General features: G+C 42.7%; 2 protein-coding genes across 4 annotated transcripts in view; one reads left to right on the top strand and one right to left on the bottom strand.

The window, feature by feature from the left end:
* The window catches only part of DCX (doublecortin), a 118,298-nt gene extending 109,773 nt beyond the window's left edge, over positions 1-8,525 (bottom strand). For both annotated transcript variants that reach the window (XM_056491489.1, XM_056491490.1), the window contains exons 1-2: positions 8,470-8,525; positions 3,257-3,339 (exon numbers count right to left, since the gene is read on the bottom strand). The gene's annotated coding sequence lies outside the window, so the exon portion shown is untranslated. The remainder of the gene's footprint in view (positions 1-3,256; positions 3,340-8,469) is intronic.
* A 2,518-nt stretch (positions 8,526-11,043) lies between these two features.
* Positions 11,044-14,136, top strand: LOC130253161 (UDP-N-acetylglucosamine transferase subunit ALG13 homolog). Of its 2 annotated transcripts, XM_056491487.1 has the most exons (4): positions 11,044-11,363; positions 11,687-11,846; positions 12,601-12,739; positions 13,972-14,136. In XM_056491487.1, the coding sequence occupies exons 1-4, from the start codon at positions 11,283-11,285 to the stop codon at positions 14,081-14,083; spliced, it is 492 nt and encodes a 163-aa protein (XP_056347462.1). In that variant the 5' UTR covers positions 11,044-11,282; the 3' UTR covers positions 14,084-14,136. The 2 variants fall into 2 exon arrangements, with proteins under 2 accessions (XP_056347462.1, XP_056347463.1); XM_056491488.1 differs by lacking the exon at positions 11,687-11,846 and having other exon boundaries at positions 11,281-11,363.
* Positions 14,137-14,784: the final 648 nt, after the last annotated feature.

Below are 14,784 nucleotides of genomic sequence, written 5' to 3'. Positions count from 1 at the left end.
AGTGACAAATCTTAAAGCTTGTCACTGCAGAATCAAACTGACGTGGGTTTGCTGTTGTTCACAAATTTTTCATTTCACATTTCACATTTCTGGAGCTTTCACACCTTGGGAAAGCTCTGAACAGCCCTTTCAGCACTGACTCTCTCAGGATGGGAATGCCACACATGAAGTTTGCACTTCTTGTCGGCACCTAGAGGGGAGGAAAAGTGACTTCTTGTAGTTGTTGTTTGTGTCCAAGAAAATAGAGGAAAGCAGGAAGCACCCTGAATGCACCTGGTTTGGGTTAATGCTGTGCTGAATTTCCAAGCTGTTCATTGTTTTAGAGCATGACCACTGAAGGGATGGGTAACAGATAACCACAGCACAGCAGGATTCTCCATATGCACTTCTGCAAGCTTCTCAGGGAGAAACCCCTGGGATCAGAATGCTGAGGCTGCTTTTCCTTTGTTTGACTTTTGCTGGTAACTATCCATCAATTTTCTATAGATACATCATTGTTCTGCTGACCTGCTTCCCTCCACTCACACTGCTCAGATGAATAATAATTTGCTGCAAAGCAATTTGGAAAATAAATGCTGACAGACTGAGTGTATACCTAGCCTAGGTGAGATTTTTTTCTATTTCTACTTTTTCAATGAATTTTGCTGGCTTTGAACTCTTAAAACATCCCCAAAAGGAAACTCCTTTTGTGGAAATTCAGTGTTTTCAAGGCCCATGCTGGACAGCAGCAATTACAAAGAGATTAGGAACAGTTTATCAAATTTGGGGTAGTGGGATGTTTTGAAGGCCTTTCTCTAGAAAGCTGATTTCCAAATCCATGAGCAAGTCACAGTTAAGACATAAACCATGTAGACACCACCTTCACGTCTGGTATCACTTCTGCCACTTAAAAGCTCAGATAAGCACTTCCATCTTATGAACACTGATTAGTTCAGCATTGTTGCCTCTTTTTTGTTTTTTATCCCCCTGAGGAAACTTGAGAGCAGAAGAACTGTTCACACCTCAAGAGCAGGGAACAGAGTGAGATACTTATGAAAACTTTAGGTCAGAGTGTCCAGTTCATGCAGGCACACAAGTACCCATGACTTTATTTAGAGAATATGAATCCATGTAAGAGGTGTGCAAGGCCAGGGAAAGTCTGCTGTGGATGGATGTGTGACTGTAGCTTTCTCCTACTGTTTTACTCATTACCCAACTGAACCCAAACACAACAGCCACAGGGTAAATCAGGAATGAATCACAGTAGAGTACCAGTGATGTTCAGAGAAAAAAATACACATTAGGATACATCAGACAAAAACACCAATCATTTCTCACTTCAGAGCAATGTGACCTCCCTCACAGCAGGCAGCAGGGAAACAGAAACAGCCAAACCAAATGCAGGAGTCCAAGCTGCACTGCCAGCCTAGAAGGGCAGACAGACCTTGAGTCTGCTTTTTCTAGGTAGGAGCTGCTTTGAAAATCTTTTTGGACAAGCAGAGAGACCCTTCCACTGAGGTCAGCTACAGCAAACACAGCTTGGCTGTGCCCAGTTTGCCTCAGCACATTCCCTGTGCTGCTCCTTCCATTTATCTTGGCACATCACTGTGACAACCACTCACAGAAGAACACAGGAAACTGACAGCAAGGAATTCTGTAGATAAAATCTGTGAATGTAATTTAAAGGTAAAATAAGGAAAAAACAACCAGATCTCTCTGGACTGCTGCTATATGGTTTGAGTTCAGTGTTATTGAAATAGGAAAATCTGAGAGTTGCAAGGTTTTGTCTAACAGAGATTTTGTCTTTTTGGGTGAAAAAATTCTCTCAATGGTTTCTTTGAAGGAAAGACAAACATGACAAACACCTCTACAGCCAGGAAGCCTTGAGAGCTGTTGTCTCTCCCTCAAGTGATTAGATCCAGCTGTACCAGGTTTTCACTTCCCAAGGTACCATCCTGAAGCAGTAATCATCATTTGGTTTGGGTTTTTTTAGCAGACCAATCTGTAAATAAATGCAGTCTTGCTCTGGGGAAGGCTGATTATTCTTTCTTGTGAGTCTGAAACATCTTTCATTCAGTGTTATGAAGTATGAACATATATTGCATTCTATTAAAGGAAAATAAGAGTTTGGATTCAATATCACCAGACAGCTGGGGAAGGCAATTTCAATATTAAACATTTCCTCTTTATTTAATACTGCTGGTTTTAAACTCATAAGAGAACATCAGGCAAAATAAAGTATGTGTATGTGGAGTTTTCATCCCCAAGTGACCACAGCCCAATCCTTGTCATTCTCATCCTCCTTTGTGCCAAAGCAGCCTTGCAGCTCTCCTCTCTGCTGACATTTTTGTCACTCAGCAGTCTTTTAAACAACCCTCAGCAGAGCTTTGCAGCTCAGTGAACCACCTCAGATCTGCAGAAATCCAATCAAATCAATGCTGGAACTTGGGCTGAAGAATAGGGCTGTGAGTGAGGAAATCAGAGTGTTTTCCCTTCTTGACCACAGGCAAACCATTCTGGGATGTAACATGCCTGGTGACAGAACTACTGGTCCCATTGTCTCAGAATTTCTTAGTGGTTGTAGAACATGTTTTCAGACATTTTCTTGCCAAGTTTCTCTGACCCAACAACATTCCTTGATTGTATGTCAATAAATCCATCAGCAATCATTGACAGTAACATTTCATAGATCAGTCATTTTATTTAGTACAAGCCTAGATAAAGTATAAGAGGAGTTTGTATACAAACCACTACACATTTCTTCTTCATCTCCCAAGCTAGTCCTTCATGTTTTTCTGGGGTTTTTTTTGTTTTTTGTTTGTTTGTTTGTTTTGTTTTTTGGTTTTTGTTTCTTTTTTTTTTTTTTTTCCTGTGGCTGGCACAGGCTCTCTTTAGCTATTGCAAAATTCATTATAATTGGAGTTCTTTAAGATTTTTAGCATTTCTAGGGGGAATTAGTTCTTTACAGAGGAAGGGTTTCTCCATTCTGGGATTCACACCATAATTAGACAAAATGATGGGCTAAGTCCCAGTGGAAAAAATGCACTGTAATTGGTGTTCATTTTTGTTACATAAACCCATGGAGATCATGCTGGTTCCTCCTACTGCAGCCACTTCTGAAGCACAGAGTTCAATTTAAAACTGATGTATCATTATTATCTAGAACCCACTAATATCTCCAAGACTTTCATCTGAGTCTGACATGAACATTCTTCCTCTCAGCAAAATAAAACAAGATCAGTTCCATTTTTATAAGAGTTTAAGGCATGTGCATTACCTAATCTCAGAAGCCACAGATTACAACCAGCCATGCTTTGCCCTGTGTTTGTTCAGGCATCCTTGAAGACAGAATAGAAACACCTGGAATGGAATAAATTATATTTTCATGTCAAAGTAAGGCACACAGAAGAATTTCTTCCAGCCTACACAGCACCTGGGATGAGAAAATAGTTGATGACAACCACAGAACAAAGGTACCAATCCCCAAGAACAGATCTTATTGAGTGCAAACAAGATGTGGCCAGATTTTGTGAAAGACAAATAAAATATTCAAATGTGTTTATTGCATCTAACAAACCCCTAATGAGGATGGCTGTTATTAAGAATTAACCAAATATTTATAATTAGTTTTTAGGTGAAAAATACCAGCCTTGCAAATTTTTGCTGTAGCCTTGCTGATTTCAGAAAACACAGGATGTTCACAATTAAGCCAAGTCACATCAACCCCAAATGTATTTTTACAGAAGAACAAACCAGTGCTTTGTGTACATGCAGCTCCTCCAGCTAATTAGCACCTTGGGGTAGGTTGTTCATAAACAGAAAACAGTAAGGGACCACTACATCCCAGCAGTACCTTGTGCAATACCAGCCTCAGAATCAGTGAAGATTTTACCTGAATCCTCACCAGTCACTGCCTCACAAAATAAAAAATAAAATTCCAGGTTCACAGAAACCAAAGGGAGTGATTTTGCCTATGATGACAGAAATCTAAGGCCCTGGAGGAACATGGGACACTCCTTCAGAAGACATTTCCTTTTGATCTTAGGCATGAATCACTTCTTTAATATCAAGCTCATTACCTTTGGAAAAATTAATTTATTTTCCTAGTTATGCCAGAAGTGTCAACATATAAGTGTGGCTGCTGCCAGGCAATTCCATCCCTTTGAAAAGGGACAGAAAAGGAACCTAATGCTGTTCCTCACCTTGGTGGCCCAGCAGTCTGCAAGGGTCCTCAGCACAATTTCTGCTGGCCAGCTGCCCACACCCACCTCAGAGTCATTACCAAAAGGATTAAACATGGACTGTGCTGTGAGGTGTGAAGAATTTTTCAGCTTTAATAGTTCCACCTTCCAAGCAAGGCACAGAAAGCTGACCTGTCTGTACATCTGCCATGCTTCACCCCACTTTTGGACAGATTCAGAGCTTCAGTCTACCCTCAGCCCAATCTGTGATACCCTTACAAATCAAAAAATCAAAACCAAGGCCCTTCATTTGGACAGATTTAACCATGAGTCACCATTTTAAGATGGATGGCACAGTGACAAGAACAGTGTTTTGTAACAGGAAACGTTGGTACACAAAGACTCTCTTAATGAACACAAACATTCAGCAGCTGAACAGCTCCTGCTTTCAGCAGGGAAAAGGAAAAGGAAAAGGAAAAAGAAAAGGGAAAGGGAAAGGGAAAGGGAAAGGGAAAGGGAAAGGGAAAGGGAAAGGGAAAGGAAAAGGAAAAGGAAAAGGAAAAGGAAAAGGAAAAGGAAAAGGAAAAGGAAAAGGAAAAGGAAAAGGAAAAGGAAAAGGAAAAGGAAAAGGAAAAGGGAAAATTACTGTGGATGAAAGTATAGGTGGCCATGCACAAATGTGCTAAAAGGTGAAGCAAACAGGACTAATCTGAGCTCAGAAGCTTTCTCTAGAGGCAAGATAATGAAAAATATTCTTGTTTTGACATTAGTGCATGCAGCAATAATGGCTCTCCCAAATGTAACACTGAACTCTGATTTAGATCTGAGCCAATTCAGTTGCACCTGGGATGAATCTGGTCCAATATTTCCCAGCAAATTGTAGAATGATGATTTATTTTAAACATTAGCTTAATGTTATCCTGGAATTATGACACAAGAAATCCTGAAAGATTCACCAGTATATATTGATACCTAAATAAGAGGATTTATTTGTAAAGTACACATGCACACACACTCAAAAAATATGTGTAAATATGACTTTTCATCTCTCTTACATGTGTCTCTGCATATATCTTTAAGAACATTAAAAATAATAGCCACAATTTTTCATCTTTCTGAAATTCACTGCATGCCATTAACCTCCTGATTTGCCTCTGCATAAAACATTTCTACCATTTCTGGTGATAAAAAGGTGGCCATAAACAGGAAATGCATGCAAAGATGTTTCTGGTAATGACTCTTCTCAGTATACACTGTATATCATGCACACAAAAAACCTGGTGGCCCAGAGCTGTTAAACAATCTCCAAATTGAGCTCAGTGGTTTTGCTGAGTATCTTGTGGCTGCTGTGATCCCTAATGTCTAATGGAAACTAGACTGCTTGTAAATAATAAGCTATCATCTTGTTAGCACAAACAAACAGCAGAGAGAAATGAATCATGACTGGCAGTGCTTTTAGCACCCCTAGTGCTGCTGCAAAGCAGCAGGGGATGCTGCAGAGGGCACAGTTCCTCAGAACAAGGCTGGCTGCAAACAGGCAGGTTCAGCCCATGGAACATCACAGAGCTGATCTGTGCTGGCTGTGGCTGCTGGCTGGATGGGAAGTGAACCTCAAATGCTTTCACTGTTTCACTTTGCTTCTGAGAGCAGCCTGGCAATTAAAAACAGGATTGCAAATGGGGAGATGGTAATGCTGTGCAGATAAGATGGAGCAAAAGGGAGCCTGCAGGCTGGGTGCCCTCACTGCAGCCAAGGCAGGCAGCCCCCTCCTGCTGTAAACAGAATCACAGAATCACAGAATCATACAACACCACTGCTCATGTCTGCCCAACACCCCTTTGCTTTCCTGCCAGAATTAGAACAGCTTTTCATTAAGTGTAGAGCATATTCAGCAAGTCTACATATTTCCAAAATCTATTTACTTCATCAATGGACTATTTAGGAGCCCCTGAATACTTCTGGAGAACAATTCAAACTCTCTACATAAACTGCTGCTGTCTCAAGAGAACTGCAGACAAATGGACAGAAGTGAAATTTAGCCTGGGTTCACACTAGGTTCACCTCCTTACCTATTTTTATGCTGCATGGCAACAGAGATATTTGTATGTACTTGCATAATTGGGACTGTCTGGGAAAACTAATTTGGCTCTCTTGGAGTTCCTTCCTAAAGATCTAAAACTGTTGGTTTACTTGAGCATAATATTCTAATTTCCTTCAAAAATGCACATCAAAAAGAATAATTGAAACATGAATTCCATCTCAGTGCTTGTAAAAATGCATGCAAGGCACCTCAGGATTTGATTATATTTGCACCAGCACAAGCTGCCCTCAGAGAACAAAGCTCAATTGATTTCAGGGAGTCTGATTTGCCTGGATGAAAATGAATTTTTAATAGATTTGCTTGTCAGAGAGATTATGCAGGGATATGAAGTGGCAGGGTGGACTCTGTGGAGGTGTTTGCTGGTGGCCAGCAGGCAGGAATGGTGGCAAGTGCTTTGCACAGACAGCAAGGAGCTGTACCAGGCTATCACAAATAGAGGATCCTGGGGGAGCTGAGGGCACCAGTTGCCAGGAGACATCACCACACAGACAGGAAAATGCTCCTTGCAGCAGACCTCAGACTCCCTCCCACCTCTGCACACTTGCCAGGTTTGCCACCGCTCTTCAAATTATTTCCTTTAATCTCCCAGTAACCCAAACATTAGTGAAAATTAGCCAGCTTTGAGAACTTTGATTTGATATTGAGAGGAATGTGGGATTTGTCTTTACAAATCAGCTGTAGATCTGCTGGTAGATAAGGCTAGCACTGAGAGAGAGAAAAGACACAATAGGATGGATTCCACTGATTGATGAATGGAAAAAGATATTTGCCTTTACAAACAAACTGTATGTTCACTGATAAATGAAATTGGATATTGGAAGATGAAAGAAGCAATGAGGAAAAACCATGAATTCTGTAAGAGTTAAAAATTAAAAGGGAGGGTTATACATTAGAGGGGAATCTCAGGTATCAGGTGTTCTGGGCAGTCTGTACCTCTCAAGTACCTCAGCCCAAGGAGAAAGAGAGAGGGAAATGTGGATGGGAAATTGGGATAAAAGGAGGCTGCATCCTCCAAAAATGTGAGAGATCCCAGGGGAATGCCCCATGGCCTCTCCCTTTATTGGAATAAAGCAAAGAGGACTCCTCTGTCTCCTTTTTGGACATAAACCTCTGGTGTTTGTGGATTAATTTTCCTGACAATATGAAGCCCATTTTCTGGTTCTTTAAGGTGATCATTTCATTTATGACAGAAAATTAGCAGAGGCCTCGAGCATCAAAAAGGATCCAGCTCCAGGGCTGGTACAAATCAGTCCCTGTAACAAGGATTGAAACACAGCATGTGCTGTATCCCAGTGTAGAGATGTCCTCCTATTTCAGGTGAGAGCAAAGACCAGCAGCACTTTATCTTCATAAAGGAAAAACTCATAAACTCTGAGCTTCCTGAAGCTCAGGACACAAAGAATCATTACATTGTTTAAAGACAAAGCAAAACAGGAGTAACAAGCAGATACATAGTTATAGATCTCCAACAAATATTGTTTGTGTCTGCAGGGCCTTAAGAGTCAGAGTGGTTTTCTGTCTCCTCTTCAGAAAATTAAGGTCTTAAAAACTATGATTCCATAATTCCAGAACCAGGGGCTTTAAGGCACACCATCAAATGTGGCAAAATTCAGAAAAATCCAGGAGAGTTGTCAGATGATGGACACTCGTTCTGGCTAAGCTACAGCCTCTTCTTCCATTCCACACATGAGATATTTAGACAGAATAGCTCCTCTGTGTGCTTTGGTGTCTGTCTTCTGCCAGTCAGCCCTAAGGAGGAGGTGATCCAACATCTCCCTGTCTCCAGGCAGTCTGAGCCTTTGTGTATCCACCTGTCAATCCAGCTGCTAAATAACAAGCCCACAAAGAGACAATCCAAAGAATGTAAAATGGGATGGAATATTTCAAAGTATACTATTGACATTTGCCTGACAAATGCTACTCTGTTGTTTTCCCAGGCCAAGCATCTCTGAATCACAGTAATATGAAGGAATTATTCCCCAAAAGATCCTCTATCTGATTTTCAAAGCTCCCCACAGTAACAAAAATATCAACCCTCATAGGTACAGCACTACATCTCAATGAGAGAGTTAAAAGAAGCAAATATTTTTTCAGTTCAAATTTATATAAAGCAAATCAGAAAGAGAAGTACATTTTTGCACATCTGTAAACATAGAAAAAGTACTGAAATACAACATAAATTTAGTGTGGAGAAGTCTAATCACTCACCTGTGCCCTATCTCATCTGCTGCAGCATTATAGGAGAAGCCACATGGAGAATAAATCTGTGCATAAAATACAAGGGAAAGGAAAGTCAATAACTATCCAGTCACTGGCTGTTTTTCCTTCAAAGAAAATCAAAGTTTGCAGACTCATCCAGGTTTCCTGCCTTCCTGTTGGTGTATATTTTTAATGATTTATTATTTGATACACTGTGGTCCATGCATTTCAGGGGTCATCAGAGTTTCATCTCCACAGTTGTGGGTCAGCCTTTAAGACTTCAAGAGCAAACTAAAGGTAGGATGTAGTTTTCAGAAACAAAGACGTGAGCTGACTAGATTATTCTCATGCACTTTCTCACCCTTGAATAGTATAATTATAGATCTTTCTGGGCAAATTGTGGCAAGCTGAATTGAATACAAAGTGGCAATGCTCAAAACTGAGCCATCCAGAAACATTTCAAATATCAGCTAAGGAGAAGAGGGGAGGGATATATCATTCCTCTCTCAACAAAAACAACTTGCAATCATAACATCTTCACTTTCTTGCCCAGATGTTGTCATAGGAAGAAAATATCAAAATATAAATTATGGCCTATAAAGCACAGATGGGAGAAGCTCTCACAAGAACCTATTTTCCATTTCAGCCTTTTCCAAGCTGCTCCCTGGGGTCCAGGACCACATTATGTCAGACTGAGCCCCTATTTCTGGACTGTCCCTGATAATATCACACACAGAGATTGGAGAGAGACAATTGGCACTGCAAAGAGAGACTGCCCAGCCCAAGCAGGACTAAGTTCACCCAAGCTTTGCCCCAAAAGCTGCCTGGGCCACAAGGCTCAGAGAATGTGCCTGCAGTTTATGAGAACAAAGGGGTGAACAGAGGTGCAATCCCCCAGTTTTTAAGCCAGACTAAATCCAAGGTACCACAGCTCTACCACCTCCCTTGTGCTTGTGCAGCTCAGTGAGCTGATCTGACTGCAAACAAATCACTGTCAGGTCAGTTCTGTGAGCAGGATCTGCCTCAGAACTGCACAGGATCAGCTCCAAGTACCTCATTTTGAGAGTGATCTGTAGTTCTTACAGACCACAGCATAAGCACTCATGGGCAAAATTCTACTTATGCCCTAGCAACTCCTAATTAAAACAGCAGGTACAAATTAGCATGAAATTGAGTGCCTTAACAGATAGTTTTCCCTTTTCTCTTCCATTTAAAATCACCCTAACAAGGCTGATTCAATGTACAAGTGGGATGTATCCTCCAGTGAAAACTCCAACACAACACAAATTAAAATCACTTCAATTTTACATGTGAATATTTTTTCTTCTAGCCCCTAGACAACATGAGATGGAAGTGGAAGCAGCTGACTCTTAGTGATATAGGAAAAAAAACAAAACAAAACAAAAAAAAACCCTAACATTTAATTGTCCTGTCCTTTACCAGGTGCTGAACCTCATCTCCAACACTTGAAAAATTAACATTTTCCTTTCATCCCAAGTCTACCTTCTCATCCAACAGCTGTCAGGGCCCTGACTGCACTAATAGGTCCTAATTGCCCATACCAGTCTCAGCTGGGGCTTCCACTCACACTCTTTGACAGGATCTTTATTTAACCTTGGGGTTATATAGAACCATAGAATAGTTTGGGTTGGCAGGAACCTTAAAGTTCATCCAGTTTTAACTCTCTGCCATGGTCAGGGACACCTTCCACTATCCCAGGTTGCTCCAAATCCCATCCAACTTGGCCTTGGACACTTCCAGGGAAGTGGAAGCTTCTCTGGGCAGCCTGTGCCATGGCTTCACCATCCTCAGAGGGATTCCTTTTCCTGAGGGACAACAGCAAGAGCTGGATGAGGCTGGGCAAAGCCACCAAGTCTCTGTGCACTCAGGACACCAATATTGTTTTGTTCTACTGCATTTTTCCTCCAGACAGTGCCTCCAGTCAGCACTACTCGCTTTAATCAAAAAATAAATACATTTCAGCGTGGCTCATTATGCTAAATGAAAACAACAGGGGGCTAACGAGCATTGTGAACAAGGCATTAACATGGCAATCAGAGGTATCCTCAAGACAGCTGCATCTTTCTTCCAACATTGTATACACAAATGTGTATACAGTTGTGACCTCATCTGTTGAATTTAATTCAGGGAATAAACAGATTTAGAAGTCTAACTTTGGTTTACCTTTGTAGCATCGTGTTACTATTAAGAAACAGAACTGCCAGCTTGGTTTGTACAACTGTTCAGGGGTCATTCTTGCTCTTCAGTGAACACATTTAATATTGATAATTTTGGGGTGGAAGTTAAAGTGTTACTCCCCCGGTAAGTGTTGTGAGGGGTTGTGCCAATGTCAGTCTGTAGAGGGAAGGTGCTGTGGCCCTGCTCTGGCAATGCCAGTTCTGAAGACTCAGGCAAGACGTTCGTGAATTATGTGAGCCCCCAATGCTGAAATAACACGTGGAGGACAAAACTTCCCGAATGCTTTTTTTCAAACTTATTTCTCTTCTCCTTGAAAGTCTAGAAAACCTGAAACAGTCTTGGCGACCCCTCAAAACGCTGCCGGACAGCGGGCTCGTTAGAGCGGCCATCATTCCTGCTGGGGTGGCACCAGCAAACCCCACAGGGTAGCGCCACCTCCCTCGCCAAACGGGCGGGGAAAAACCGTGAAGAGAAGTCACAAAAAGGGAAAGGGGAGGGCTGGGCCCCTGAGGGAAGGAGGCGTTCCCGCGCTGCCCGTCCCTCCCTCAGCCCGGCCGCCATTTCGGGAGCGCTGCGCGGGAGCACGGCGCCCCCTGGCGGCCCCTCGGCCCGGCCCGGCCGCCATGAAATCCGTGTTCGTCACCGTGGGCACCACCAGCTTCGACGAGCTGATCGCCACCGCCCGCTCCCCGCCCGCGCTGCAGGTCAGCTCAGCCGGCCGAGACACCGGCACCGATAGCGCTACCGGCACCGGCTCGGCTCCGGGCCGTCCTCCCGGGGCCGGCGCCTGCGCCCTGAGCTGCCCCGCCCTGCCTGTGGCAGCGGTGCCGGTGTGTGAGGGGCCGGAGCGCCCGGGGGTCCCGCGGGAGAAGCGTGAAGGGTGGAGGGAGAGGAGGGATGGTTTGTGTGGGAAGGGGAGGGGGCTACCGGGCTCTCACCTCTGTATGCCCGCCTCATCCCCTTCATTCCACCCCCGCCGTCATCCCCACCGCGTTATCCCTCCGTTCATCCCCGCCGTGCCCCGCAGGCGCTGCACAGCCGCGGCTACCACAGGCTGGTGCTGCAGGTGGGCCGGGGATCGCTGCCGCAGCCCAGCAGCAGCTCGGCCGTGGCGGTGGAAGTGTTCCGCTTCAAGGATTCCCTGGCTGAGGAGCTGCAGAGCGCTGACCTGGTCATCAGCCACGCAGGTACAGCCCCGGCTGCTTCCTGGGGCCCGCCGGCTCAGGGAATGCCGAGATCTCAGGGAATGCCGAGATCCACAGCTAGAGTTGGGTTGTGTGATAATTGATAAATGATTCGTGTTAGTTATACAAGTTTTGGAGTTTGTATAAACCAGAATACTTAAAATAAGAAAAAAAGCATGGACCTAGATAAAAGGAAATATATGATTAAAGCCATTCTGTTATGAATATTGTGTTGCCTAAATAAGTATCTACTGACAGCTTGCAAAACAAGGCTTTCACACAGCCCAACAGATTCTGCAGAATCAGATTTCCTGCCTTTGTGTGATCAATCACAAACTACCTACTAAAGATCAGCTTCCTACTTCTGTTTTTTATCTACCAAGACCAGACAGTTACATGACCAACTGTCCCAAGAGCTGTTCTACGGAAGTTTGGAAGTTTCTTTGACACCACTGCTTACCTTGCAGAATTAGTACAACAAAACAATAACAATTATTGATTACTACAAGGAAAACCATCCTATAAAAAGGGAGCTGCAAACCAAGTTCTGTGGAAGTGTGGAGTGGGCGGTGACCCCTCAGGTTTTCCCCAGCGTGCTGCTTGCTCTGCCTACATTAAATTAAACAATCTAAATTTTGCTGAATATCGAGACTTTGTTTCTCATAACAGTTGTTCAAGAGGCTCCCCTGTTTCAGCAGCAAATAGGGGGATATTTCATATATTTCATCTCTCACCATGTTTTCTGTTTCCCCTGTAGGTGCTGGTAGCTGCCTGGAGACTCTAGAGAAAGGAAAACCATTAATAGTAGTAATAAATGACAAGCTGATGGACAACCATCAGCTGGAACTTGCCAAACAGCTCCACAGAGATGGTTATGTCCTTTACTGTAACTGCAGGTATGGAGCTGCTGTGGCTGGTCCTGCTGGACAGGAACATTCAGTCCATGTGACTGCAGAACTGACAAAGTAACAAGGAAATGTACATCCTTCTCTGTAATCTCCATCTGGGTATTAGATTTTCCAGAGGGAATAGACTAGCATTAGGTAGTAATTTACCACACTTACCAAGCCTTTTGACCATGGTCTCTTCTAATTATTTTTTTCATTTGAGGGTATATGTATTTACATTAAAAGAAGAAAAACACTTGGATTCAGGGGGGTTCATAAATCAGGTATCTGGTTAGTAACTTTAAGTACCCCTGTCTTTCAAGTACTTATCCAGGCTGCCCTCTTAACAAATTTCCTGAATCCACCATACCCTCTGACAAGGAGTTTCACAGATCTACTGCCTATCACTTCAGGAGAAAAACCCAAACCATACAAACAAAAAAACACAAAAAAAACTCCATTCCACAAGGAAACAACACATGAAAAAATGCCACCATCAGCAAAACCCCTAGCTCCCTTTTTTAGAGTTCATCCTAACTCCTGTTTGGTTTATTCTCCTGGTTTTGTCTGTATTTTACTATTTTCTCTTCACTTGTGATTGATTCCAGTCTAAAAATAAAAGATGACTTCTAAACTGAAGGCAGAGAAAATGTAACTCCCATTACTTATTCTGCATCTTATTCTGCCCTGCAAGCAGAATTTCATGTTTCAGCAAAGCTTTATGAACAGACCAGGCCTGTTTATATTGAGCAAGTTTCTTAAACTCACTATCCTGGTACTTCTGTCAGCTTTGGAATTTTTATTTCTTTGTATTGGGCAGTGCCAAGCATTTTATTTGCAGCCTGATAACAGCAAGTAACAGATTGACATAGCTGTTCTTTCTGGCTCTCTGATCAGGGCAGAACTCTGCCATGTGTTCAGATAGGATGGATTTCCTCCTATGGTTTATGGAGAAGAGCCTCAGATCTTGTTCAGTCTCTCAGTATTGCAACCACAGGAGGTTAAAAAGTTTAAAAGTTGAGTTTGTCTCTGATGGAAGAGTGTTCTCAGCAGTGCTGCCAACGAGCCAGTGCTGGCTGAGGCCGCTGCTCTGTGCATTCTCTTCCTTTCCTATATATCCTTATTTCATATTTCCATGCTAAAGAGTTATGTATGGGTGAATAGAAAGAAAATGGTATTAAAGAAATTCCTATGGGATGGATCTTTCTTGTTTAATTTTTGCTTTTTGTCTGTTTCTACAGCACTCTTGTGGAGACACTGCAGTCGATGGACTTGTCAGCTTTGAAACCTTTTCCTCCTGGACAGCCAGAAAAGTTTGCTTCATTCTTGGATAAAGTTCTTGGGTTGCAATAAACAAAACAGAGAAATAAAACGTTGTAATAAAATATCTCATCTCCTACACTTAAGATCTGCCAACTTGGCCTAACACTCAAAGAAAATATCATTTAATACTAACTGATATTAAATGGCTTCCAGTTTAGTGCCAAACTCATTCAACTTCATGCTTTAAAAAGTACAATGCCAATAAGGAGGGAGTATGAGCTGTCTAGTTGAGTGAACTGACATATTTGTATCACAAAAGCTGCACTGGGATGGTAATTCCAGTGTTGAGGACAAGCTAAACTACTTGTTTACAGGCATGGCACATGCATAGTGGTCTCTGGACCATTTTGCCGAGTACAGGTGGAAATAGTCTTTGTTGATGTTCTGCAAATGCCTTTAGTTCTTTTTTCATGGTTTACAAAAGCAATGAAAAGACAGCTTAAAAGTGTGAGATTTAAGCCTCAAAAGGGAAAAAGGCATGTGGTGAATCTGGGTGAAAAAAGTCACAAGCTGCAAACCTGCTGCCAAACTGCTGCCCTGGGTTTGGGTGATTTACCCACAAAGTAAAACAGGAGAGGAATGGGCTTGGCAATACAATCGCTCCTTTTGTATGGTGTTAGCACATCATAACCCATCACTTTGGACTTCTGCACACCCAATGCTTCCTATTTAGATTATACTAAGGGAGAAATTCTCCCCTGTGAGGGTGGGCAGGCCCTGGCACAGGTGCC

The sequence above is a fragment of the Oenanthe melanoleuca genome, chromosome 4A, assembly GCF_029582105.1.
Source record: "Oenanthe melanoleuca isolate GR-GAL-2019-014 chromosome 4A, OMel1.0, whole genome shotgun sequence".
Classification (NCBI taxonomy): domain Eukaryota; kingdom Metazoa; phylum Chordata; class Aves; order Passeriformes; family Muscicapidae; genus Oenanthe; species Oenanthe melanoleuca.
This window is presented reverse-complemented; position numbering and strand designations above follow the sequence as displayed.